At 42.7% G+C, this 26,553-nt stretch overlaps 1 protein-coding gene across 3 annotated transcripts in view; it reads right to left on the bottom strand.

Moving 5' to 3' along the window:
- Positions 1-26,553, bottom strand: part of ropn1l (rhophilin associated tail protein 1-like) — a 75,572-nt gene that overhangs the window by 24,861 nt on the left and 24,158 nt on the right. For all 3 annotated transcript variants that reach the window (XM_067997191.1, XM_067997173.1, XM_067997183.1), the window contains exon 5: positions 25,702-25,877. In XM_067997191.1, the coding sequence (XP_067853292.1) occupies positions 25,702-25,877 (176 nt within the window). The remainder of the gene's footprint in view (positions 1-25,701; positions 25,878-26,553) is intronic.

Raw genomic sequence — 26,553 nt, 5'->3', positions numbered from 1 at the left:
CTGTGGATCTGGAAAACAAATGGAGGAGTTGCTATCAGGCCGTCAGTAGAACTATTGGGACATTTTCTCTCCATCACCTTCCTCTTCTGATATCAAAAACCTTTGCTGGAACACATTTCTACGGATGTTAGCAACCCTCCACTACCTCACCCATGTGGCCATTCTTCAAACTTCAGTCTAGACAGTGAATGTTGGTACTACTTACCCCTGGGGGTATCACAAGGGAGCACGACTTGTTACTGCTTGGGTGCGGGTAGGTGCTGTCATCCACATATGCACCCAAAGAGGTTCATAAGATAATTACAGATGGGGAAGGCCATTTGGCCCATCTTTGTTCACCCACCCAGAATGACCCTAAGAATCATTGCAGCATCCAATTGGTGCTTAAATGATTACAGAGTTTTTGCCCCCACTACTCTATCTGGGAGTCCATTCCATGTATTGATCATTCTGTGTGAAGAACGTCTGGACTGGAGTCCTAAATTTGCCTTTTTATTGGTTTGAACCTAAGCCCCCTTGACCTACTCTTGCAATGTAGTTTAAAGTATCTTTTATCTTTTCCGTAACAATCAGGATCAGTAACCCGACCAATTTTCCCTTTATCAAGCTTAGCTCACAAAAACCAAGGCCAACTGTGGTGCTTCCACTGCTAAGGTCAGCTAACTCAGCAGAAATTGAGCCTGTGATCACCCTACTCTGAAAGGCTCAGTACCACACAGTATGGTGCATGTACCCACCGACCCATTGCAACTTTCTGGTGATTGTATGAATTGTAAGCCTGCTGCAAACTTTCCAATAATGGCAAAAAGAAATTGCATTTCAGATGCCCGTTATCTTCATTGGTAGCCTGGTAGCCTTTCAAATCTTCTTTCAGATGAAACTTTAAACCGAGGCCCCATCTACTCTCTCAGGTGCATGTAAAAGATCCCACGGCACTATTCGAAGAAGAGCAGGAGAGTTCTCCTGGTGTCCTGGCTAATATTTATCCCTCAACCAATGTCACTAACACAGATTATCTGGTCATTATCTCATTGCTGTTTGTGGGACCTTGCTGTGTGCAAATTAGCTGCCATGTTTCCTACATTACAACAGTGATTACGCTTCAAAAGTAATTCATTGGCTGTAAAGTGCTTTGGGACGTGCTGAGGTCGTGAAAGGAGCTATATAAAAGCAAGTGTTTCTTCTTTTTAATCTGGCATCAAAACTCTACATCCTTCCAACTGTATAACCACGCTTTTTTAATTTGATGAAGAAGAGAGAAATTTATATCTGTGCACTGCATCACATCATACAATTTTACCTTTCATAGGGGTCTAAAAATATGGAAATGTAACAAAGGAATAAGGGGATGGTCACTAGCCAAACATATAAGAGAAACTTTGAGAAGCAAAGCAAAACATTTACACAGCTGATGCTACTAGAAAAGTCAGATTGGAATTAAAAGCTGGAATCTGCAGGAATGTTATCAGCAGCCAATGCCAGATGCAAAATAAAGCTCCCTATGCTCTACCCAACCTCAGAAGAGCACTCTTCACTACACCAGCCATCTTTACAGCTTGAGTGAGACTACCAATTTGTGCTGAATTGTGAGCAACCTTTTGCTATACTATTATTACTAAATCAAGGCATAGGGCCCTGATAAGTGTCAAAAATCGGCATCCTATCCCCTGGACTGAATTTGAACCGGAGTCTAATTGGTCATTGGATTGTGTGCTAGCCATCTAGACCACCAACGTTTTAAAGCCTATTGACTCCAATGCCACTAAACTTTCAAGAAGCATAATATTTTATTTGTTTTTCTGAAAAATCTCCATGAATTCTCAGCCAGAGCTGTCAATATTGGGGGGAGGCGGGGGCAACATTTTTGATCCACAACAGCAGTTTAGATTCCATGTGAATCCAGAACATACACCACTGAATGTATGCTTTTAAAAGAGAGTGACAGACATCAAGTCACCTTGACTGAAAATAGTGATCCTAATTCTGAATGATGTGGAGATGCCGGTGATGGACTGGGGTTGACAATTGTAAACAATTTTACAACACCAAGTTATAGTCCAGCAATTTTATTTTAAATTCACAAGCTTTCGGAGATTTTCTCCTTCCTCAGGCAAATGTTTCAAGATCTCCTTGAAGCCTACGCATTTGTACATATTGAACAATAATAAATGGTGTTTACAGACTGCCCCTGCAACTGCCCGTTGCCAAGGCAATCACCGTGTTCAGACAGAGAGGTGTTACCTGCAGAACCTCCGAATACACATTAGTCCTTTCGGGATCTTGTCTGCTTTCTTGCAGCTCTGTAAAAACTTGATGTCTGTGTCTAAATGCGCGATCTTCTTGGATATCCTTTCCACTGTGAGCCGGCAGTTTGTGGTGTCGATGGTAGTCATGATGTGGAGATGCCGGTGATGGACTGGGGTTGACAATTGTAAACAATTTTACAACACCAAGTTATAGTCCAGCAATTTTATTTTAAATTCACAAGCTTTCGGAGATTTTCTCCTTCCTCAGGCAAATGTTTCAAGATCTCCTTGAAGCCTACGCATTTGTACATATTGAACAATAATAAATGGTGTTTACAGACTGCCCCTGCAACTGCCCGTTGCCAAGGCAATCACCGTGTTCAGACAGAGAGGTGTTACCTGCAGAACCTCCGAATACACATTAGTCCTTTCGGGATCTTGTCTGCTTTCTTGCAGCTCTGTAAAAACTTGATGTCTGTGTCTAAATGCGCGATCTTCTTGGATATCCTTTCCACTGTGAGCCGGCAGTTTGTGGTGTCGATGGTAGTCATGATGTGGAGATGCCGGTGATGGACTGGGGTTGACAATTGTAAACAATTTTACAACACCAAGTTATAGTCCAGCAATTTTATTTTAAATTCACAAGCTTTCGGAGATTTTCTCCTTCCTCAGGCAAATGTTTCAAGATCTCCTTGAAGCCTACGCATTTATACATATTGAACAATAATAAATGGTGTTTACAGACTGCCCCTGCAACTGCCCGTTGCCAAGGCAATCACCGTGTTCAGACAGAGAGGTGTTACCTGCAGAACCTCCGAATACACATTAGTCCTTTCGGGATCTTGTCTGCTTTCTTGCAGCTCTGTAAAAACTTGATGTCTGTGTCTAAATGCGCGATCTTCTTGGATATCCTTTCCACTGTGAGCCGGCAGTTTGTGGTGTCGATGGTAGTCATGATGTGGAGATGCCGGTGATGGACTGGGGTTGACAATTGTAAACAATTTTACAACACCAAGTTATAGTCCAGCAATTTTATTTTAAATTCACAAGCTTTCGGAGATTTTCTCCTTCCTCAGGCAAATGTTTCAAGATCTCCTTGAAGCCTACGCATTTATACATATTGAACAATAATAAATGGTGTTTACAGACTGCCCCTGCAACTGCCCGTTGCCAAGGCAATCACCGTGTTCAGACAGAGAGGTGTTACCTGCAGAACCTCCGAATACACATTAGTCCTTTCGGGATCTTGTCTGCTTTCTTGCAGCTCTGTAAAAACTTGATGTCTGTGTCTAAATGCGCGATCTTCTTGGATATCCTTTCCACTGTGAGCCGGCAGTTTGTGGTGTCGATGGTAGTCATGATGTGGAGATGCCGGTGATGGACTGGGGTTGACAATTGTAAACAATTTTACAACACCAAGTTATAGTCCAGCAATTTTATTTTAAATTCACAAGCTTTCGGAGATTTTCTCCTTCCTCAGGCAAATGTTTCAAGATCTCCTTGAAGCCTACGCATTTATACATATTGAACAATAATAAATGGTGTTTACAGACTGCCCCTGCAACTGCCCGTTGCCAAGGCAATCACCGTGTTCAGACAGAGAGGTGTTACCTGCAGAACCTCCGAATACACATTAGTCCTTTCGGGATCTTGTCTGCTTTCTTGCAGCTCTGTAAAAACTTGATGTCTGTGTCTAAATGCGCGATCTTCTTGGATATCCTTTCCACTGTGAGCCGGCAGTTTGTGGTGTCGATGGTAGTCATGATGTGGAGATGCCGGTGATGGACTGGGGTTGACAATTGTAAACAATTTTACAACACCAAGTTATAGTCCAGCAATTTTATTTTAAATTCACAAGCTTTCGGAGATTTTCTCCTTCCTCAGGCAAATGTTTCAAGATCTCCTTGAAGCCTACGCATTTATACATATTGAACAATAATAAATGGTGTTTACAGACTGCCCCTGCAACTGCCCGTTGCCAAGGCAATCACCGTGTTCAGACAGAGAGGTGTTACCTGCAGAACCTCCGAATACACATTAGTCCTTTCGGGATCTTGTCTGCTTTCTTGCAGCTCTGTAAAAACTTGATGTCTGTGTCTAAATGCGCGATCTTCTTGGATATCCTTTCCACTGTGAGCCGGCAGTTTGTGGTGTCGATGGTAGTCATGATGTGGAGATGCCGGTGATGGACTGGGGTTGACAATTGTAAACAATTTTACAACACCAAGTTATAGTCCAGCAATTTTATTTTAAATTCACAAGCTTTCGGAGATTTTCTCCTTCCTCAGGCAAATGTTTCAAGATCTCCTTGAAGCCTACGCATTTATACATATTGAACAATAATAAATGGTGTTTACAGACTGCCCCTGCAACTGCCCGTTGCCAAGGCAATCACCGTGTTCAGACAGAGAGGTGTTACCTGCAGAACCTCCGAATACACATTAGTCCTTTCGGGATCTTGTCTGCTTTCTTGCAGCTCTGTAAAAACTTGATGTCTGTGTCTAAATGCGCGATCTTCTTGGATATCCTTTCCACTGTGAGCCGGCAGTTTGTGGTGTCGATGGTAGTCATGATGTGGAGATGCCGGTGATGGACTGGGGTTGACAATTGTAAACAATTTTACAACACCAAGTTATAGTCCAGCAATTTTATTTTAAATTCACAAGCTTTCGGAGATTTTCTCCTTCCTCAGGCAAATGTTTCAAGATCTCCTTGAAGCCTACGCATTTATACATATTGAACAATAATAAATGGTGTTTACAGACTGCCCCTGCAACTGCCCGTTGCCAAGGCAATCACCGTGTTCAGACAGAGAGGTGTTACCTGCAGAACCTCCGAATACACATTAGTCCTTTCGGGATCTTGTCTGCTTTCTTGCAGCTCTGTAAAAACTTGATGTCTGTGTCTAAATGCGCGATCTTCTTGGATATCCTTTCCACTGTGAGCCGGCAGTTTGTGGTGTCGATGGTAGTCATGATGTGGAGATGCCGGTGATGGACTGGGGTTGACAATTGTAAACAATTTTACAACACCAAGTTATAGTCCAGCAATTTTATTTTAAATTCACAAGCTTTCGGAGATTTTCTCCTTCCTCAGGCAAATGTTTCAAGATCTCCTTGAAGCCTACGCATTTATACATATTGAACAATAATAAATGGTGTTTACAGACTGCCCCTGCAACTGCCCGTTGCCAAGGCAATCACCGTGTTCAGACAGAGAGGTGTTACCTGCAGAACCTCCGAATACACATTAGTCCTTTCGGGATCTTGTCTGCTTTCTTGCAGCTCTGTAAAAACTTGATGTCTGTGTCTAAATGCGCGATCTTCTTGGATATCCTTTCCACTGTGAGCCGGCAGTTTGTGGTGTCGATGGTAGTCATGATGTGGAGATGCCGGTGATGGACTGGGGTTGACAATTGTAAACAATTTTACAACACCAAGTTATAGTCCAGCAATTTTATTTTAAATTCACAAGCTTTCGGAGATTTTCTCCTTCCTCAGGCAAATGTTTCAAGATCTCCTTGAAGCCTACGCATTTATACATATTGAACAATAATAAATGGTGTTTATAATTCTGAATGAGTGACTCTTGGCTGATCTATCTCAGCAAAAGCATGCAGTTTTGAGGGTGCGTTATTCACAAATTGCACGTCTGGTTTCTCGGGATGTGAAATTGTATGCTAGTTTAAGCTTTCAAATGGACGACTGCGTCAACAGAGCAGTATGAGGGGGCTGTTCATTAAAGATCGCAGATTTGTAAACTGACACTTTAAGAGGATCAAATTACAGACCCTCAGTCTCCTGTTATTGACCCAGAAGCTCTGACAAGAGGTCACTGCACTGCCACTATTATTTACTGATGGAGTGGCTCCACTTACTTACCAACAGCTTACACAGCAAATGAACAGTTCAGCGACATAGGTTTATGGTTCTGGATGACCTACCTTTACGATGGGGAGGTGTGAGACTAGAAAGCAGTCACCAGTGGGGTTCCACAGGAGCAGATGTGGCGGTCGCTGTTGTTTGTAATTTTTCTTTACGAATGATTTGGAGGACAGAATGATGCCCCATGTTGTTTAAGTTTGCGAAAGACAACAAATGGGGTGCAGTGACAAATGGCGCCGAATAATGCGCAATAATCCAAACGGGATCTTCACAGACTAAGTCAATGCAGTGAGGTGGCAGATGGAGTTCAACATGGAGGAGGGTAAAATAATAAGATTAGGTAGGAACAACAAGAATGTCTATCACATATTAAATGGTTGATGTAAAAGTGCAGGAAAGCCATCTAATTTTGGTGAATAGGTCATTAAAACCATTGGCTCAGTGTTCATAGGCAATAAAGTAAATAAATAAAATGTTGGTTAAGAGTGCCACTTGTAAGTCTAAGGAGATGTTGTTGAGAAAGTTGAATCTGGCTTTGGTGAGGCTGCATCCGAAGCACCGTGTTCAGCTTTGGTCTCCATTTAACAGAAAAGATGTAAACTTATTCAAGGGAGGCCAGAGAATGGCTGTAAACTTAAAAGGGCTGAGTTACAAGGAAAAAATGTCGCTCCTAGTAGACAGGAGGAGGATGAGGGGGGTGGACTTGATAGTAGTCTTTAGGATTTTTATGGGTATAGAGAATTTAGATTCAGGAAAGTTCTTCTGTTGGGTGCAAGAACTTGGGGGCAAGGTTTGAAGTTCAGGGTGTCAAAGTGATTGAGTAAATTTAGGTATCTTTGTTTTAGGTAAGAGGGTGATCAGCAAGGTTGGTAGAAGAGAAAGCCATGGCAGGTTATGAAAAGGGGGTTTGATGAATTCCTGTTAGGAAAAGGGATTCAGGACTATTAGCATGGAAACTGATGGGTGGTTTGGAAGGGTATGCTTAATGAGCCAATGATCTTCTTCTGCCCAAAACATTACTATTATTGTGATTTTATATATATACCCATTTTTCAAAACTGAAGTGTAATTGGGCAAGCAAAAGGCATCTCAAAATTCAGCTTACTTAATGGTAGAGCTTGCTGGCAGAGACAAGTCAGTGCTTGACTAAACAGTCAAGTGGAAGTGATTTCCCCCCAATATTGTAATTATTTAGATGAAAGGATAAATTATTGGCAAATAACTATGCATTTGGATTTAAACATTTTGAAATAAACTACATCCTGTGATGAAACATTCCATGTTCCAACAATGTAAAAAAGCTTTTCGTAACCTCTCTCCTCACTTGACTAGTGAGGATTTAAAATTGATGACCCCTTATCATTGACTCCCCAGCTGAAAGAAACAGTCTTTCCCTATTCATCCCACCATTCATCGTTATAATTTTAGAAACTACTATTAAATCTCCTATTAACCTTCTCTGCTCCAATGGAAATTATTCCAGTATCTCAAGTCTCATCTCAATACTATAGTTTTTCATCCCTGGTATCATCCTAGTCAATTTATGCTGTATACTTCCTATGGCTTTAATATCCTCTATAATAGAGTAGCCAAAACTGTACAAAGTACTCTAATTGCTACCTAATCATTGCCTTCTATAAATTTATCAGTACATTTTTGTTCTTGTACTTAATGCCCCTATTTATAAAACCCAAAATGCTATTAACCTTTCTTTAAATGGGACTCCCATTATTTAATGGGACTCGCACACTCAATGGATGATGCATTTGCATCACTAGGTCTCTCTGTTCGTCCAATGTCTTTCCATTGCATTTATTCTGCCAATTCTTGTTTTCTTCCCAAAATGCGTTACCTTATACTTCTCTGCATTAAATTGCAATCTGCCACTACCCTGCCTTCTCTGGTAACCTGTTTATATCCTACTGAAGCCTTTTACACTCTTCCTCACTGTTTGACAACCTCCCTGCTTTTGTGTCATCAGGACTGGGGTTAAATGGAAGTTGCTTTTCCTTTGCTGTACCACAAACAGACTGGTCCTCAGGCTGTCCACAGGAAAGCAGGCCAAATTGATTGATCTGGCAATTGATCAGATGTTTTGTTAATAGGAGGCAGGTTAGGCACTGTTTGCAGCAAGTAGCAATTCCTAAGTAATGCAAAGTACTCATTAACATGAAGCATAAACATCTACTGCTATTGTACCTTTGATATGATTTCAATGACAACTCTATCTTGTTGATGGGGGAATGGCCCAGAATTTGCTGTCAAAATAACAGTGAGGCTTATGGCAAATGCTACAACAACTTCAGGCGAGAGCAGACGCGCAGTTAAACACGGAAATTCAAAAGTTGCTGTCCGAGATGCACCAGTAGCTTCGCGAAAATGGCATCTCGCCATTGAAATGCATTGAATGGCATGAAGTTCCTGCATTTGCGCAGTAGATACGAACTAATTGTTTTTGGAGATGTAAAAAAAAGAAATTAATTTTTTTTAAAACTTTTTCTTTCTATCTCTTTTTTTCTCTCTCTTAATCCAATCTTTCTTTCCCTCGCTTTATTTCTTTTTCTGTACTTGATTTGACATTGAATTCACCCACTCTAATTCATCCTCCTTCTCAGTCCTTGTGCTGTTAATTTCACAATCCTTCAATCTGATTGGTTAAGGAGAGACACAGTTGTTTGCCCTGTTCGCTCAGATCCAAGTGCCCGGTTTCCCTCGCTGCGATATTTCCATCTCGCACTTTCAGAAACTTAGGGCGCAAAATATCATGGAGATTAAATGGACAAGGGCAAGTCTAACTAACAGCTACAACAAATTCTAGGCCATTATATTCTGCATGCTATTGACTATTTCTTGAGCCTGCTTATATCAACCGTGTTTCTAATCACTGAGGTGACAGAATTTCTTGGAGGCAGATACTTGTTTCATGTAAGAAATGTCAAATGACTCAGTGAAAGGACTCTTAAAAAAAAACCTGAGAATTTGAATAGATTATAATCTTGGTGTAAGTCTCAGTGGAAGTAAATACTATATTGCCAATTATCTGCTGCTTTATTTTTACTCCTCTAAGCTTATTTCTTGCAATGTGTCAGCCTTGGCTCAGTGGTAGCGCTCGCAGCTCTGAGTTAGAATATTGTGGATTCCAGCCCCATTCCAAAGATGGGAAACTGGGCATCTGGGATCTGAGTGAACAGGGCAAACAACTGTGTATCTCCTTAACCCATCAGATTGAAGGATTGTGAAATTAACAGCGCAAGGACAGAGAAGGAAGTATAAATTAGAGTGGGTGAATTCAATGTCAAATCAGGTACAGAAAGAGAAATAAAGAGACTTAATCCAGGCTGACAGTTCAGCACTCCCTCAAAACTGCACTGAACTATCAGAGGTGCTGTCTTTCAGATGTGACGTTAAACTGAGGCCCCACCTGCCCTCACAGGTGGACGTAAAAGATCCCATGGCACTATTCAAAGAGGAGCAGGGAATTTCTCCCTGTGTCCTGACCAACATTTATCACTCACCCAGCACCAACAAAAACAGATTATCTGGTCATTACCTCATCACTTTTGTGAGACCTTGCTGTGTGCAAATTGGTGCCACGTTTCCCTACATTACAACAGTGACTACACTTCAAAAGTACTTCCTTGGCTTTAAAGCACTTGGGGGTGCCCTGAAGTTGTGAAAGGCAGTACAGTTTTAGCCTGAATTTTGATATCATGGTGTTTTTACATCTACCAAAGAGATCAAAAGTGGATGGTAAGCATCCTATACAACTTTAATTGCATAGCCCAGTGATACAAGGGTATATTGTTAACCTGAGCCTGCTACTCCTGTTCACTGCATGCTTTTAATTGTAAGCTTTGGTTTATAGGGAATGTGGGGTCGCCTATGGAAACTTCAATTCACTGTTAACATGAATAGAGAGTTGGGAGACAGCCACGTTGGAACATAGAAGCAACTGTCTGCTAAGTTCATAAGGATGAAAATAGCAATAAAAATGGGGAAATATTTGTGTTAGGTGAATTAGGCACAATCCAGGAACCTACAACAATTATATGTACTTGTCATCTATAAGTGTAAGGAATGCTTGTGATTTCAAACACTGCACGTTATTTGAACAATCTTGCTTGAATTTCATTTTGATTTGTGCAATGTTATTAAAGCAGTTAGGCAAGCAATGGGGATTAGCAAACAGACTAAAAGCAGCAGCAAAGCTCAACTCAGTCCAAATTCAGTTAAGCCTATCAAACCCAAATCTAGTCTGACCCAGTAAAAGCACTATTCTGGTCGTCAGCAATGCGAAAACCTGGCTTATTGCCAATGTAAGTTGGTCTTCACATCACCATGAGACAGAGTACAACCTTGAGTCCCTCCACTGTTTGGAGATATTTCTTTCACATCAGTGTAAAACCTCTGGATAGTATCATAGTACCATAGTAGATACATCACAGGTGCCGACTCTTTGACAGAGCTATCCAGTTAGTCCCATTCCCTTGCTCTCTCCCAATAGCCCTGTAAATTTTTTCTCTTCAAGTATTTATCCAGTTCCCTTTTGAAAGTTACTACTGAATCTGCTTCCACCACCCTTTCGGGCAGTGCATTCCAGACCATTACAACTCGCTGCGTAAAAAAATGTTTCCTCATGTCGCCTCTGGCTCTTTTGCAGATATTTTTACATTTGTGCCAAAAACAATCACTGTCTGGTAAAATCTCTTTGATTCTTCTTGTTCAAAATTGCCTAAATAAGACATTTTTCAATTTTATGGGATTTGTTAATTGTACTTATTAATTACTCTATTATAAAGCCAGTTTCATGGTCTGCCTACCTAATTGGATTAAGTTCAAAAGGATGATTTGACATACTACAATTTTTTTTTTTAAATCCACACTAGGTTTCCATAACAAGTTATTTCAAGTTCCTCAATCCCCCCAGTCTTTACAGTCCTGTTGTCATGTGACCAAGCCTTTGGCCTGCTCCCAGACTGTTGTCAGTGGCCCCTCAGGTGCAAGTCCCATCAGAGAGATGTTGCAGCCTGCCCCTCAGCTTCTCCCTGCTACGGTCAGGAACTCAGTAGCGTGGGGATGAAACCAGAGATCGTCCTGAGACACTTAGTACTAGTGCTCTAATACATATTGGCACCACAGAGCTCCGCCAAAGTAATTTTTATTACTGTACTACATGGGCAAATTCAGGTGAACTTTATTTACAATCTCACATTGAAAATGTATTTTTTTATTGTGTTTGCGTATTAGGCACTTTTTGATAAAGGGTACTTTAGAATTCTCCACTGTGTTTCAAATTCACTACAGGATCGAGAACTCTGATGTGGGCCTCTCCTGTGACATTAGCATACTGCTCCAACATGTCATCTCCAGTTACTTTTATAAACCTTTGAACGACACTTACTAGAACAAGTTTTTAAGAAACTATTTAATTCCAATAAACAATCCATTCCTTATTACATTTCTGATGTTTAAAAGTTCAAAATCATGAATATAGTCCTCAAACTTTTTGCAGAGAAATAGAGTGCAAACAAAGTACTGGGGTTTGTTTCCAGAGGATTAGAATACAAAATGAGGGAGGTAATGTTAAATTTATATAGAACCTTGATTAGACCACACTTGAAGTACCGTGCGCAGTTCTGGTTTCCATACTACAAAAAGGATATTAAAAGCACTGAAGAAAATGCAGAAAAGATTTACAACGATGCTACCAGAATTGAGGACACGCAACTATCAGCAAATAGTGAGCATTTTAAAAATTCATTCATAGGATGTGGGCGTCGGTGACAAGGCCAGCATTTATTGCCCATCCCTAATTGCCCTTGAGAAGGTGGTGGTGAGCCGCCTTCTTGAACCGCTGCAGTCCGTGTGGTGAAGGTTCTCCCACAGTTCTGTTAGCTAGAGAGTTCCAAGATTTCAACCCAGCGACGATGAAGGAACGATGATATATTTCCAAGTCGGGATGGTGTGTGACTTGGAGGGGAACGTGCAAGTGGTGTTGTTCCCATGTGCCTGCTGTCCTTGTCCTTCTAGGTGGTAGAGGTCGTGGGTTTGGGAGGTACTGTCGAAGAAGCCTTGGCGAGTTGCTGCAGTGCATCCTATAGATGGTACACACAGCAGCCACGGTGCACCGGTGGTGAAGGGAGTGAATGTTTAGGATGGTGGATGGGGTGCCAATCAAGCGGGCTGCTTTGTCCTGCATGATGTCAAGCTTCTTGAGTGTTGTTGGAGCTGCACTCATCCAGGCAAGTGGAGAGTATTCCATCACACTCCTGACTTGTGCCTTGTAGGTGGTGGAAAGGTTTTGGGAAGTCAGGAGGTGAGTCACTCGCTGCAGGATACCCAGCCTCTGACCTGCTCTTGTAGCCACAGTATTTATGTGGCTGGTCCAGTTAAGTTTCTGGTCAATGATGACCCCCAGGATGTTGAATAGAATCATAGAATCATAGAAGTTACAACATGGAAACAGGCCCTTCGGCCCAACATGTCCATGTCGCCCAGTTTATACCACTAAGCTAGTCCCAATTGCCTGCACTTGGCCCATATCCCTCTATACCCATCTTACTCATGTAACTGTCCAAATGCTTTTTAAAAGACAAAATTGTACCCGCCTCTACTACTGCCTCTGGCAGCTCGTTCCAGACACTCACCACCCTTTGAGTGAAAAAATTGCCCCTCTGGACCCTTTTGTATCTCTCCCCTCTCACCTTAAATCTATGCCCCCTCGTTATAGACTCCCCTACCTTTGGGAAAAGATTTTGACTATCTACCTTATCTATGCCCCTCATTATTTTATAGACTTCTATAAGATCACCCCTTAACCTCCTACTCTCCAGGGAAAAAAGTCCCAGTCTGTCTAACCTCTCCCTATAAGTCAAACCATCAAGTCCCGGTAGCATCCTAGTAAATCTTTTCTGCACTCTTTCTAGTTTAATAATATCCTTTCTATAATAGGGTGACCAGAACTGTACACAGTATTCCAAGTGTGGCCTCACCAATGCCCTGTACAACTTCAACAAGACATCCCAACTCCTGCATTCAATGTTCTGACCAATGAAACCAAGCATGCCGAATGCCTTCTTCACCACCCTATCCACCTGTGACTCCACTTTCAAGGAGCTATGAACCTGTACTCCTAGATCTCTTTGTTCTATAACTCTCCCCAACGCCCTACCATTAACGGAGTAGGTCCTGGCCCGATTCGATCTACCAAAATGCATCACCTCACATTTATCTAAATTAAACTCCATCTGCCATTCATCGGCCCACTGGACCAATTTATCAAGATCCCGTTGCAATCCTAGATAACCTTCTTCACTGTCCACAATGCCACCAATCTTGGTGTCATCTGCAAACTTACTAACCATGCCTCCTAAATTCTCATCCAAATCATTAATATAAATAACAAATAACAGCGGACCCAGCACCGATCCCTGAGGCACACCGCTGGACACAGGCATCCAGTTTGAAAAACAACCCTCTACAACCACACTCTGTCTTCTGTCGTCAAGCCAATTTTGTATCCAATTGGCTACCTCACCTTGGATCCCATGAGATTTAACCTTATGCAACAACCTACCATGCGGTACCTTGTCAAAGGCTTTGCTGAAGGCCATGTCGACCACGTCTACTGCACAGCCCTCATCTATCTTCTTGGTTACCCCTTCAAAAAACTCAATCAAATTCGTGAGACATGATTTTCCTCTCACAAAACCATGCTGACTGTTCCTAATCAGTCCCTGCCTCTCCAAATGCATGTAGATCCTGTCCCTCAGAATACCTTCTAACAACTTACCCACTACAGATGTCAGGCTCACCGGTCTGTAGTTCCCAGGCTTTTCCCTACCGCCCTTCTTAAACAAAGGCACAACATTTGCTACCCTCCAATCTTCAGGCACCTCACCTGTAGCGGTGGATGATTCAAATATCTCTGCTAGGGGACCCGCAATTTCCTCCCTAACCTCCCATAACGTCCTGGGATACATTTCATCAGGTCCCGGAGATTTATCTACCTTGATGCGCGTGAAGACTTCCAGCACCTCCCTCTCTGTAATATGTACACTCCTCAAGACATCACTATTTATTTCCCCAAGTTCCCTAACATCCATGCCTTTCTCAACCGTAAATACCGATGTGAAATATTCATTCAGGATCTCACCCATCTCTTGTGGTTCTGCACATAGATGACCTTGTTGATCCTTAAGAGGCCCTACTCTCTCCCTAGTTACTCTTTTGCCCTTTATGTATTTGTAGAAGCTCTTTGGATTCTCCTTTGCCTTATCTGCCAAAGCAATCTCATGTCCCCTTTTTGCCCTCCTGATTTCTCTCTTAACTCTACTCCGGCAATCTCTATACTCTTCAAGGGATCCACTTGATCCCAGCTGCCTATGCATGTCATATGCCTCCTTCTTCTTTTTGACTAGGGCCTCAATCTCCCGAGTCATCCAAGGTTCCCTACTTCTACCAGCCTTGCCCTTCACTTTATAAGGAATGTGCTTACCCTGAACCCTGGTTAACACACTTTTGAAAGCCTCCCACTTACCAGACGTCCCTTTGCCTGCCAACAGACTCTCCCAATCAACTTCTGAAAGTTCCTGTCTAATACCATCAAAATTGGCCTTTCCCCAATTTAGAATTTTAACTTTTGGGCCAGACCTATCCTTCTCCATAGCTATCTTAAAACTAATGGAATTATGATCACTGGTCCCAAAGTGATCCCTCACTAACACTTCTGTCACCTGCCCTTCCTTATTTCCCAAGAGGAGGTCAAGTTTTGCCCCCTCTCTAGTCGGGCCATCCACATACTGAATGAGAAATTCCTCCTGAATACACTCAACAAATTTCTCTCCATCCAAGCCCCTAATGCTATGGCTGTCCCAGTCAATGTTGGGAAAGTTAAAGCCCCCTACTATTACCACCCTATTTTTCTTGCAGCTGTCTGTAATCTCCTTACATATTTGCTCCTCAATTTCCCGTTGACTATTTGGGGGTCTGTAGTACAATCCTATCAAAGTGATCTCTCCCTTCTTATTTTTCAGTTCTACCCATATAGACTTAGTGGGCGAACCCTCTGATATATCCCCTCTCATTACTGCCGTGATGTTCTCCCTAATCAAGAACGCAACTCCCCCTCCTCTCTTGCCTCCTGCTCTATCTTTCCTATAGCATCTGTACCCTGGAACATTGAGCTGCCAGTCCTGCCCCTCCCTTAGCCATGTTTCAGTAATAACTATAACATCCCAGTCCCATGTACCCATCCATGCCCTGAGTTCATCTGCCTTGCCCATCAGACTTCTTGCATTGAAATAAATGCAGTTTAATCTAGACTTCCCTTGGTCTTTGCCCTGCTTTCTCAGACCATCTGTCCGGTCATGTTCTGTACACTCTCCCTTACTGCCTTTTGTTTCTGTCACCACTTTATTTCCCACTGACTTCCTGCATCGGTTCCCATCCCCCTGCCACATTAGTTTAAACCCTCCCCAACAGCACTAGCAAACACTCCCCCTAGGACATTGGTTCCAGTCCTGCCCAGATGCAGACCGTCCAATTTGTACTGGTCCCACCTCCCCCAGAACCGGTTCCAATAGCCCAGGAATTTGAATCCCTCCCTCTTACACCATCTCTCAAGCCACGTATTCATCCTAGCTATCCTGTCATTCCTACTCTGACTAGCCCGTGGCACTGGTAGCAATCCTGAGATTACTACCTTTGAGGTCCTACTCTTTAGTTTAACTCCTAACTCCCTAAATTCAGCTTGTAGGACCTCATCCTGTTTTTTACCTATATCGTTGGTGCCTATATGCACCACGACAACTGGCTGTTCACCCTCCCCCTCCAGAATGTCCTGCAGCCGCTCCGAGACATCCTTGACCCTTGCACCAGGGAGGCAATATACCATCCTGGAGTCTCGGTTGCGTCCGCAGAAACGCCTGTCTATTCCCCTTACAATCGAGTCCCCTATCACTATAGCTCTGCCACTCTTTTTCCTGCCCTCCTGTGCAGCAGAGCCAGTCACGGTGCCATGAACCTGGCCACTGCCACCTTCCCCTGGTGAGCCATCTCCCCCAACAGTATCCAAAACGGTATACCTGTTTTGGAGGGAGATGACCGCAGGGGACCCCTGCACTGCCTTCCTACTCTTCCTCTGTCTGTTGGTCACCCATTCACTATCTCCCTCAGTAATTTTTATCTGCGGTGTGACCAACTCACTGAACGTGCTATCCACGACTTTCTCAGCATCGCGGATGCTCCAAAGTGAGTCCAACCGCAGCTCCAGAGCCGTCAAGCGGTCAAACAATAGCTGCAGCTGGACACACTTTCCGCAGGTGAAGGAATCAGGGATACAGGAAGGATCCCTGAATTCCCACATCCCACAAGAGGAACATGACACGGCTGTGGGATCTCCTGCCATGACTTAACCCTTAAGTTAGCTTAACAACAACTACAATGTCAAGAAAAAAAAAAGGAAAGAAAAACGACTTACCACTCCCTTTAAGGAGTTTACTCCTTTAAATTATTCTTAATTTAGAGAATGTTAACTACACTAGGGACCTTGATTCACTAAAAAAAACGCTACTTCCTATAAGACCTGCAGACCTTCCCTTTCTTTTTACTTTAGTTACTGTAGATAAGTAGAAATACTCACCTGAACCTACTCACCAATCAGGTGCCTCCCCTGTGTCGCGTCCCGATCTGATTCCTGACGTCACTTCGAACTCGGTCGCAGCTCCCTCTGAAATCCCGCCTTTTATCGGACGCTCCCTCCGCTCCGCTCGGCTCCTCTCAGCTGCTCTCAGCGCTCTGAAATCCCGCCTTTTATCGGACGCTCCCTCCGCTCCTCTCAGCTGTTCTCAGCGCTCTGAAATACGCCTTTTATCGGACGCTCCCTCCGCTCCGCTAGGCTCCTCTCAGCTGTTCTCAGCGCTCTGAAATCCCGCCTTTTATCGGACGCTCCCTCCGCTCCGCTCCTCTCAGCTGTTCTCAGCGCTCTGAAATCCCGCCTTTTATCGGACGCTCCCTCCGCTCCGCTCCTCTCAGCTGTTCTCAGCGCTCTGAAATCCCGCCTTTTATCGGACGCTCCCTCCGCTCCGCTAGGCTCCTCTCAGCTGTTCTCAGCGCTCTGAAATCCCGCCTTTTATCGGACGCTCCCTCCGCTCCGCTAGGCTCCTCTCAGCTGTTCTCAGCGCTCTGAAATCCCGCCTTTTATCGGACGCTCCCTCCGCTCTGCTCGGCTCCTCTCAGGGATTTGGCGATGGTAATGCCGTTGAATGTCATGGGGAGGTGGTTAGACTCTCTCTTGTTGGAAATGGTCATTGCCTGGCATTTGTCTGCCGCGAATGTTACTTACCACTTATCAGCCCAAGCCTGGATGTTGTCCTGGTCTTGTTGCATGCGGGCACGGACTGCTTCATTATCTGAGGGGTTGCGAATGGAACTGAACACTGTGCAATCATCAGCGAACATCCCTATTTCTGACCTTATGATGGAGGGAACATCATTGATGAAGCAGCTGAAGATGACTGGGCCTCGGACACTGCCCTGAGGAACTCCTGCAGCAATGTCCTGGGGCTGAGATGATTGGCCCCCAACAACCACTACCATCTTCCTTTGTGCTAGGTATGACTCCAGCCACTGGAGAGTTTTCCCCCTGATTCCCATTGACTTCAGTTTTACTAGGGCTCCTTTGTGCCACACTCGGTCAAATGCTGCCTTGATGTCAAGGGCAGTCACTCTCACCTCACCTCTGGAATTCAGCTCTTTTGTCCAGGTTTGGACCAAGGCTATAATAAGGTCTGGAGCCAAGTGGTCCTGGAGGAAACCAAACTGAGCATCGGTGAGCAGGTTATTGGTGAGTAAGTGCTGCTTGATAGCACTGTCGACGACACCTTCCATCACTTTGCTGATGATTGAGAGTAGACTGATGGGGCGGTAATTGGCCGGATTGGATTTGTCCTGCTTTTTGTGGACAGGACATACCTGGGCAATTTTCCATATTGTTAGGTAGATTCCAGTGTTGTAGCTGTACTGGAACAGCTTGGCTAGAGGCGCGGCTAGTTCTGGAGCATAAGTCTTCAGCACTACAGCCGGGATGTTGTCGGGGCCCATAGCCTGTGCTGTATCCAGCTGTTTCTTGATATCACGTGGAGTGAATCGAATTGGCTGCAGACTGGCTTCTGTGATGGTGCGGATATCGGGAGGTGACCGAGACGGCACTTCTGGCTGAAGAAGGTTGCAAACGCTTCAGCCTTGTCTTTTGCACTCGCATGCTGGGCTCTGCCATCATTGAGGATGGGGATGCTCACGGAGCCGCCTCCTCCCGTTAGTTGTTTAATTGTCCACCACCATTCACGATTGGATGTGGCAGGACTGCAGAGCTTTGATCTGATCCATTGGTTGTGGAATCGCTTAGCTCTGTCTCTAGCATGTTGTTTCCGCTGTTTAGCATGCATGTAGTCCTGTGTTGTAGCTTCACCAGGTTGGCTCCTCATTTTTAGGTGCACCTGGTGCTGCTCCTGGCATGCTGTTCTACATTCCTCATTGAACCAGTGGTTGATCCCCTGGCTTGTTGGTAATGGTAAAGTGAGGAATATGCCAAGCCATGAGGTTACAGATTGTGCTGGAATACAATTCTGCTGTAGCTGATGGCCCACAGCGCCTCATGGATGCCCAATTTTGAGCTGCTAGATCTGTTCTGAATCTATCCCATTTAGCACGATGGTAGTGCCACACAACATTGTTGGATGGTGTCCTCAGTGTGAAGAAGGGACTTCGTCTCAACAAGGACTGTGCGGTGGTCACTCCTGCCAATACTGTCATGGACAGAAGCATCTGCGACAGGTAGATTGGTGAGGACAAGGTCAAATAGGCTGCAAGCATCACTTACAGCCATTTTGCAGGTAACTTTAAACTAAACTAAACTGAATTAATAAAGTGCTTTGTTACAGGTCATTTACATCTGATTAGCATATCCCATGCTATGGCAAGGATAATACTCCAATTGGCTAAAGCAACAGCTGTCACTCTGTGGGTCATTAACTGTTTTAGGAATATAGAACAGGCATAGGTCATTCAGCCCCTTGAGCCTGTTCCACCATTCAATTAGATCATGACTGATCTGTATCTTAATTCCATCTACCCGCCTTGATTCCGTAACCCTTAATGCCCTTGCCTAACAAAAATCTATCAATCTCAGTTTTAATATTTTTCAATTGACCCCCAGCCTCAACAGCTTTTTGGGGGGAAAGAGTTCCAGATTTCCACTACTCTTTATGTGAAGAAGTGCTTTCTGACATCACCCTTGAACTGCCTAACTCTAATTTTAAGGTTATGTCCCCTTGTTCTGGATTCCCCCACCAGAGGAAATAGCTTCTCTCTATCTATCCTATCAAATCCTTTAATCATCTTAAACAACTCGATCAGATCACCCCTTAATCTTCTATACTCAAGGGAATACAAGCCTAGCCTGTGCAACCTGTCCTCATAATTTAACCCTTTTAGCCCCAGTATCATTCTGGTGAATCTGCACCAATGTTGTAGATGCACTGATGCTCTCTCCCTATAATTACAACTCACAGAGCATGTTGTGAATTTGGCCAAGGCTTGAGCTGCCAAATTTTAATGCATAACTATGTCAGTTAAAATAAATTATGTGACAGAAACCAGCCAAGTCAGATCGCATTTACAAAATCAGGAAAAAGTACATATTAAATTAGTTTTATATTCAGGTACATGCGGCATGATGAATAGATTTATATTTGGATTTAATGAAATGTTACATTTACTATTAGCCCGATTTATTATTTTGTCTTGACACCTACATGTTAAGTGCTAGATTGGCTCATTGGTAGCAAATTGGCTGTCACTTTGCATGCATTATCAGCAAATGCACTTCGAAAGTTATTAATTGGCTGTAAAAGACCTTGGGATGTCCTAAGCACATGGAGGGCATTATATAAATGCAAATTGTCTTTCTCCTGGCACTACACAAATAAGATCAGAGCTGTCCTGTTTAAAATCAAATTTCAAGTATATAAGTTTCTTGCAATGATGACATTTTCTTTATCCATAGAACCTCCAGGACAGCAAAACTTGCATTATGATATTTGATGCAAAATAACGAGCATTGCGGCTGATATTCGGGCTGTAGACCTGAACAGGCTTGGGCTCTTTTCTCTAAAAAAGAGCAGGCTGAAAGATGACCTGATAGAGGTCTTTAAAATTATGAAGGGGTTCATTAGGGTAGACGTAGAGAAGATGTTTCCACTAGTGGGGGAGACCAAAATTAGAGGTCATAAATATAAGCTAGTCACTAATAAATCTAATTGGGAATTCAGGAGAAACTTCTCTACCCAGAGAGTGGTTAGAATGCAGAATTTGCTACCACATGGAGTAGTTGAGGCGAATAGCATGGATGCATTTAAGGAGAAGCTGGATAAGTACATGAGGAAGAAAGGAATAGAAGGATATGCTGAGAGGGTTAGATAAAGTCGGGTGGGAGAAGGCTCATATGGAGCATAATCACCTGCATGGACCAGTTGGGCTGAAAGGCCTGTTTCTGTGCTTTAAATTATATGTCATTCTATTTAGTCAGACCAAAAAAGCTGGTAGGTTGCCAATACGGAATATTTATACCAAGAAGAAAGCAGTATAAAATCCACAAATCTGGCAATTCTCCCTGAAGCTCTGGAACAAAATAATATTTTTAATACATTTTTTTTAAAAAGCTGATCTTCACTTACAGCTCATTCATGCAACATATCATCCTTATATCATTCTTAGTTGCTCACTCCCAATATTTTGCTGGACTGGATTCCACACCAGTTAAGACTGCCCTCTACAGCCAAGCATAGCCCATGCATGCCTCTGGTATCTGTGCTCCTTCTTTACTTCTCCCTGACCATCCTGTATCGTATTTTGAGAGCGTTGAAGTGCGTTGCTTCATTCCAACCACTTCATCAGATTCCTTGTAGTTGTGGGAAAAAGTAACTTTTGAGCAGTGTGCCATCACTTTTACTTTTTTGGTGAATATTTGTCATCGGGTTGCCTTTTTGCACCAAATATCAGCATCAGTCAGTTCCAAATGACATGCAGCAATAGGTCTGATCCGACGCTCCAACAACGTGCCTTAGCCCTGGCTCAGAAGAATATCTTCGATTGTCCCAATGTGATTTTTCCATTCTTCACAGCAGGCATCCTTATAGTCTCTCATGCAAGTTCTCAGTGCATGCAAATCAGGTGAGTTTCTGCATAATTTTTCTTTCCTAAGTCATGGAACTAGCTATGGATGAAAAAGACTTCGAGTCTTGCTAGACTCAATGCTAAACACGTCCAACTATTGCAGAGCAGTAAACAACAAAGCCAATAAATGTTGAACTGCATGGCCAAAGCGGCAGAGTATAAGTCAGAGGAGGTAATGATCAAACTGTACAGTGCTCTGGTCAGGCTGCACCTTGAATGCTGCATGCAGTTCTGGTTGCCAAGAAACAAGAGAGATGTTCAAGTGTTGGAGGGAGTGCAGAGAACAGTCTGGAGGCTGATCCCCAGTGACAGGGCTCTGAGTTATGCGAAAAGACTGGAGAGACTTGGGCTTTTCATCCTACAAAGGAGGTGTCTGAGAGGTGTCTACGATTGATGTCAGGAAATTGTTCCTTACACAAAGAGTGATCAATGTGTGGACTAAACTTTCAGATAGAGTAGTGGAGGCAAAAACCCTGGAATCATTTAAGAAACAACTGTAGGCTGTAGTAGGGAGACTTTGGGATTTTTCTGGGTGGATGAATTAAGATGGGCCGAATGTCCTTTCTCCTCCGTACTTATCTTGTAATTTTGCAAGTCCAGAATGTCAGGAAAAAAAAAATCAGGGCTGTGCGAGCCGAATTTTCAATTTGGCAGACAAGAGTCCCCCTGACATCACCGACTCGTAAAATGACCCCGCTGCTTCCAACTTTTGTAAAAGCTGCTCTATAGCCAGAGTCCATGGTGGGGCACAAGAGCAATCTGGGGTGTCCTGTCCTCAGAAATGTTCTTTGTTTGGTGCATCCGCAACATGACAAAGCCAAGATAAAGACAACTCACTGTGTGGAGGAACTGTGACTGTGAACCCACATCCTGCCACATACTATGTAGCACAACGTGTGGGGCTCAAATGCATTGCGCCCTTGGTTCCCATATTAATTCATACACATAAGTTTTGCTTTTCACAATTATATTCTATTGTATATCAAAAATCCCAGTGTGACAAAAGTTTTATAACTTATGAAAGCTATTACTTTGTCACTCATATTATATGATCGGCATAATACATCACACCAGGACCTGCTTAGTATATTAAATGACAAACCCACTTTTATCTTTAAAAAAGGATAGATTTCTGGTTAATACTGTTGGATAAATTTTGCAAGGCCCTGAACTGCTAGCACATATTGGAAAGTCCCAGGCAGTGTGATATGCAGCAGCTGCATGTGAGAGCCTGCCAGGAGCATAGAGCCTCAGGAACTTTACATCTATAAGCAACAGCATACAACCCAGATACAAATGTTAATATTTACCATATATTACCAGCAAAACAGATTGCCTTATTTTGTCCCACAACTCACTAAAATATGTATGGGATGTTAATCTGAGGTCCATTCTGCCTGTATATTAAAGATCCTATGCACTATTTGATGACCAGGGAGTTCTCCCAGGGTCCTGGCCAACATTCCTCCCTAAACAAATATCAAGGTAGCACAGGTGAAAGTCCTCTAGGAGTAGCCTTGCATAGGAAATATGTGCGAATAAAATTTCAAAGAGGTGTCATTCTTTAACAATGCAGAACCTGGGGCAGAGTAAAACATAAATCATGCTTTTTTTTTTACAAGTTTGAATCATTTGCTATCTTCACAATTAACCAATAAATTAGAAAGCAATTCAAATACTTTCAAATTCTTAAACACATTATTTACAAATTCAAAATAAAAACAGAGAATGCTGGAGAAGCTCAGCAAGTGAGGCAGCATCTGTGGAGAAAGAAACAGAGTTAACGTTTCAGGTCAAAGACCTTTCGTCTCTCTCCACAGATGCTGCCTGACTTGCTGAGCTTCTCCAGCATTTTCTGTTTTTATTTCAGATTTCCAGCATCCGCAGTATTTTGCTTTTGAGTTACAATTTCAAAATTGGTTAAAGGCCATAGAGGACTCTTGTCCAACAAAAGACTTTGATTGTGTTTTTGAAAAAACACAATCAATCTGAAAAACCAGTATTCAGTTTAGTTATTCATCACTAATTATTGATAAAACTGTAATTCTTAGCATCCTAAACTGATTTATGGACCTTACACTTCTATTTCAAACTCTCATCAGTATAATCATTTATGTTTTAGTGTGTTTAGGTCTCGTTAAATAAATAAGTTCTAAATTAAGTATATGAATGTTAATGTAAATAAAATCCCTCCTAGGGTTTTTCCTACAGTAAGTAACAGTCCAGAAACACTGTCATTTCCATTTCAGTACAGAAATGTCACCTATCAAATTACTGGCAATTGGAGTAATAACCCCTATGTCCACCCATTTGATTACAGGTGATTAAATAGGGGATACTCATCACAAAGTCACATACTGCACCCCAGCCCCACCCCACCCCCACCACAACTACACACGCACACATCCACAGATTGGATGTATATCCGCTACAAGGCTACACTCCTCTGCAAAACAGCCATGCAGATGTGGTTGGATATACCCATAATACCACATAACTCCCCTCCACAGGACTTCCTTGAGTCACATTGGAGAGACAAGCAACCACTGTAAACCTTACTAGAGAACCAGGGATTAGATTGACAGATAACCAAGCAAAGATGAGTACAGGGCCCTCTCTGCTATGGGATTCAAGTAAAAAATAAAAGTAAGATGAACCTGTTTTTATTGCACTTTTCCCAGCTGAGCAAAACAACCAAATATTATCAGAGGAACTCTGAACTATATAAAATGCAGTGATGCATTTTTTTCTTTTAAAAGTGCAGGCATTTCAGCAAACAAACCAAATTGGCTCATTTTGGGGTCATTTCATTTTGGCAGTCCTGCCTCTGGGTCAGAAGGTTATGGGGTCAAGACCTATACCAGAATTTGAGTGCAGCATCTAGGCTGACACTTCAGTGCATTGCCAAAGGTGTTGCTCTTTGTACAGGATATTAATTTGAGGACCCTTCTGCCTGTATATTAAAGATCCCATGGCACTATTTGAAGAGCATGGAGTTCCCCAGGGTCCTGGCCAACATTCCTCCCTAAACCAATATCAAGGTGGTGAAAAGAAACACAATTAATCAGCCATTCTTCTCATTGCTGTTTGTGGAATGTTGCTAGTGCAGAATGGTACCATGTTTTGCCTGAATAACAATTATTGCACGTTTGAAGCAATTCACTATGTGAAGTGGTTTGAGATGTTTCAATAACATGATGAATACAAGGTAATTTCCACCTTCACCTTCAATGGAAAGAAAATCGAGTGGTTTCAACAATGGGAGACTAATCTGCCTCGCCAAATTACCATTCGGATGCGAAGGTTAAAATTACCCCCAAGTATTTATTTTATTTCAAAATATTTAGCATTCCTCTTCTCCCCCTTCTCTGCTTTCACACACACACAAACACACAGGGGGAATTTTTAACTTTGGGCAATGGTGTAAAACGGGCAATATCAAATTAGCCGCCCATTAGACACCCCGCTCGATTTTGCTTTCCATTGAAGTCAGTGAAAGGGAATGTCGGGTAAGGCGTATAATGGGCGGCTAATTCAATATTGCCTGTTTTACACCATCAGTCAAAGTTAAAATTACCTCCAAAGTTTTGGGGTCATCAGAGATGTCCCATCTAAAATGTTAACCCATCTTTTTTTTTTAAGATACTAACTGGCCTACTATGCATTGCCTGCATTTTTTTCTTGCCAATTTTCTTCCCCTCCCCCTCTCTTCTCCTGAAGGGACTGATACAGTGCTGGGGTTATGGATATGCTCACCCTAGTGGCCTGTGACCATTGCTGGTGAATGCCAGCAAGCTTTTAAACCATGGAGGCACCACAGTCCAGCCAGCTCACAGCTACATGAATACACTTCAGGAGCAGGAGCAGGCACACAATGGCCGATTTTCCATTCCTTATCCCAGGAATGTCATGGCCAAGTGTAGCATCCCTACTGCCACCACAGCTGGAGTCTACGAGCTTTCTGGGTTTTATGGATCAGGTGCTCACTTCATAAACTTGCTGAGCCACTGGGAAGTTGCCAACGTTTCCTGTTTTTATTTCAGATTTCCAGCATTCACGGGTTTTCATTTTATCGCCACTATCTGAAATTAGTTATGAAGAATAAAAGACAACTGCAGAAAGGCAATAAGTGATCTCAGGGTTCTGATGATGTTAAGATCACTAGTGTCCCTCAATTGAATTAATGACTTGTATCTATAATTCTGTATGCATCTTTTCAGACTACTATTCAACATGAGTGCCAATCCTACTCTTTTCTTCACCTAGACTACACTTAGCAAAAGTTAGAAGCCCCTGGCATGCTGCAGTTGTAGGGCTAGGCTGCATTTCATACTCACACATCTTCCTGTAAACATAAAAGCACTTCTTCAACTTCAGACTCCAGAATTTCCCCGTCCATCTTTGCCAGATAGGTGTACAGAAACGTGAAGGTTTCGAATTCGATGTGGGCAGCACCTCCCGTTGGGTCAGTCGTTAGGATTTCACAGGCATATTTCAGGGCACTGAAGAGACTCTTCAAAAAGAAAACAAAATATAATTTATCTGCTACTGTGTGTATACATATATATAAGATTTTGCATTTAACAGAGGCACCAGTCTCTGTGTTGTTATAACCTCATGTTTATTGAGATTTCCTCCTGCAGTCTAAAACTGTCAAGAAAGAGAATGTGCACTCAGTATGGGGCAAATACAATTAGAACGCTTTTATCAATCATCCTATAAATCCTTAGTTTAAATTTGAGAGAATTATCCTTACAAATGATGTGCTTGACTAATGGCTGTGGCAGAGCTGCAGTGCTCACTGGCAAGGCACTGAGCTTTGGAAAACTGCCCTGTTGGACAAAATGTTTGAACTATGAAGAATAAGGAAAATCATAACTATTTTATCTCCACATACAAATAGCATTATTAATTATCTTCAAAGGAAGTTCTCCTGGGGGCATTTCCCCTTTAAAGAATTTTGTGCAATGGTCCGACCCATGTGTTTTATTGCACTTGATGTGCAATCATCAGTTGAGGATTGGCGATGTAGTCAGAATGAGACCCCTTTGCACAATGGAGCTGGGAGAGAGTCACTTGGGGAGCATAGTGCAAAATCCTTAATCGATGAACCAGCAGCTGATTCTACCCTACGAAAATGGAAAAGGAAAAATGAAAAAAAACACCAATTCCTTTTTGGATTGAACGAG

This window comes from Heptranchias perlo, chromosome 2, assembly GCF_035084215.1.
Source record: "Heptranchias perlo isolate sHepPer1 chromosome 2, sHepPer1.hap1, whole genome shotgun sequence".
NCBI classification, from domain to species: Eukaryota; Metazoa; Chordata; class Chondrichthyes; order Hexanchiformes; family Hexanchidae; genus Heptranchias; species Heptranchias perlo.
Note: the sequence above shows the minus strand (reverse complement) of the source record. Positions and strands in the feature narration are given on the sequence as shown.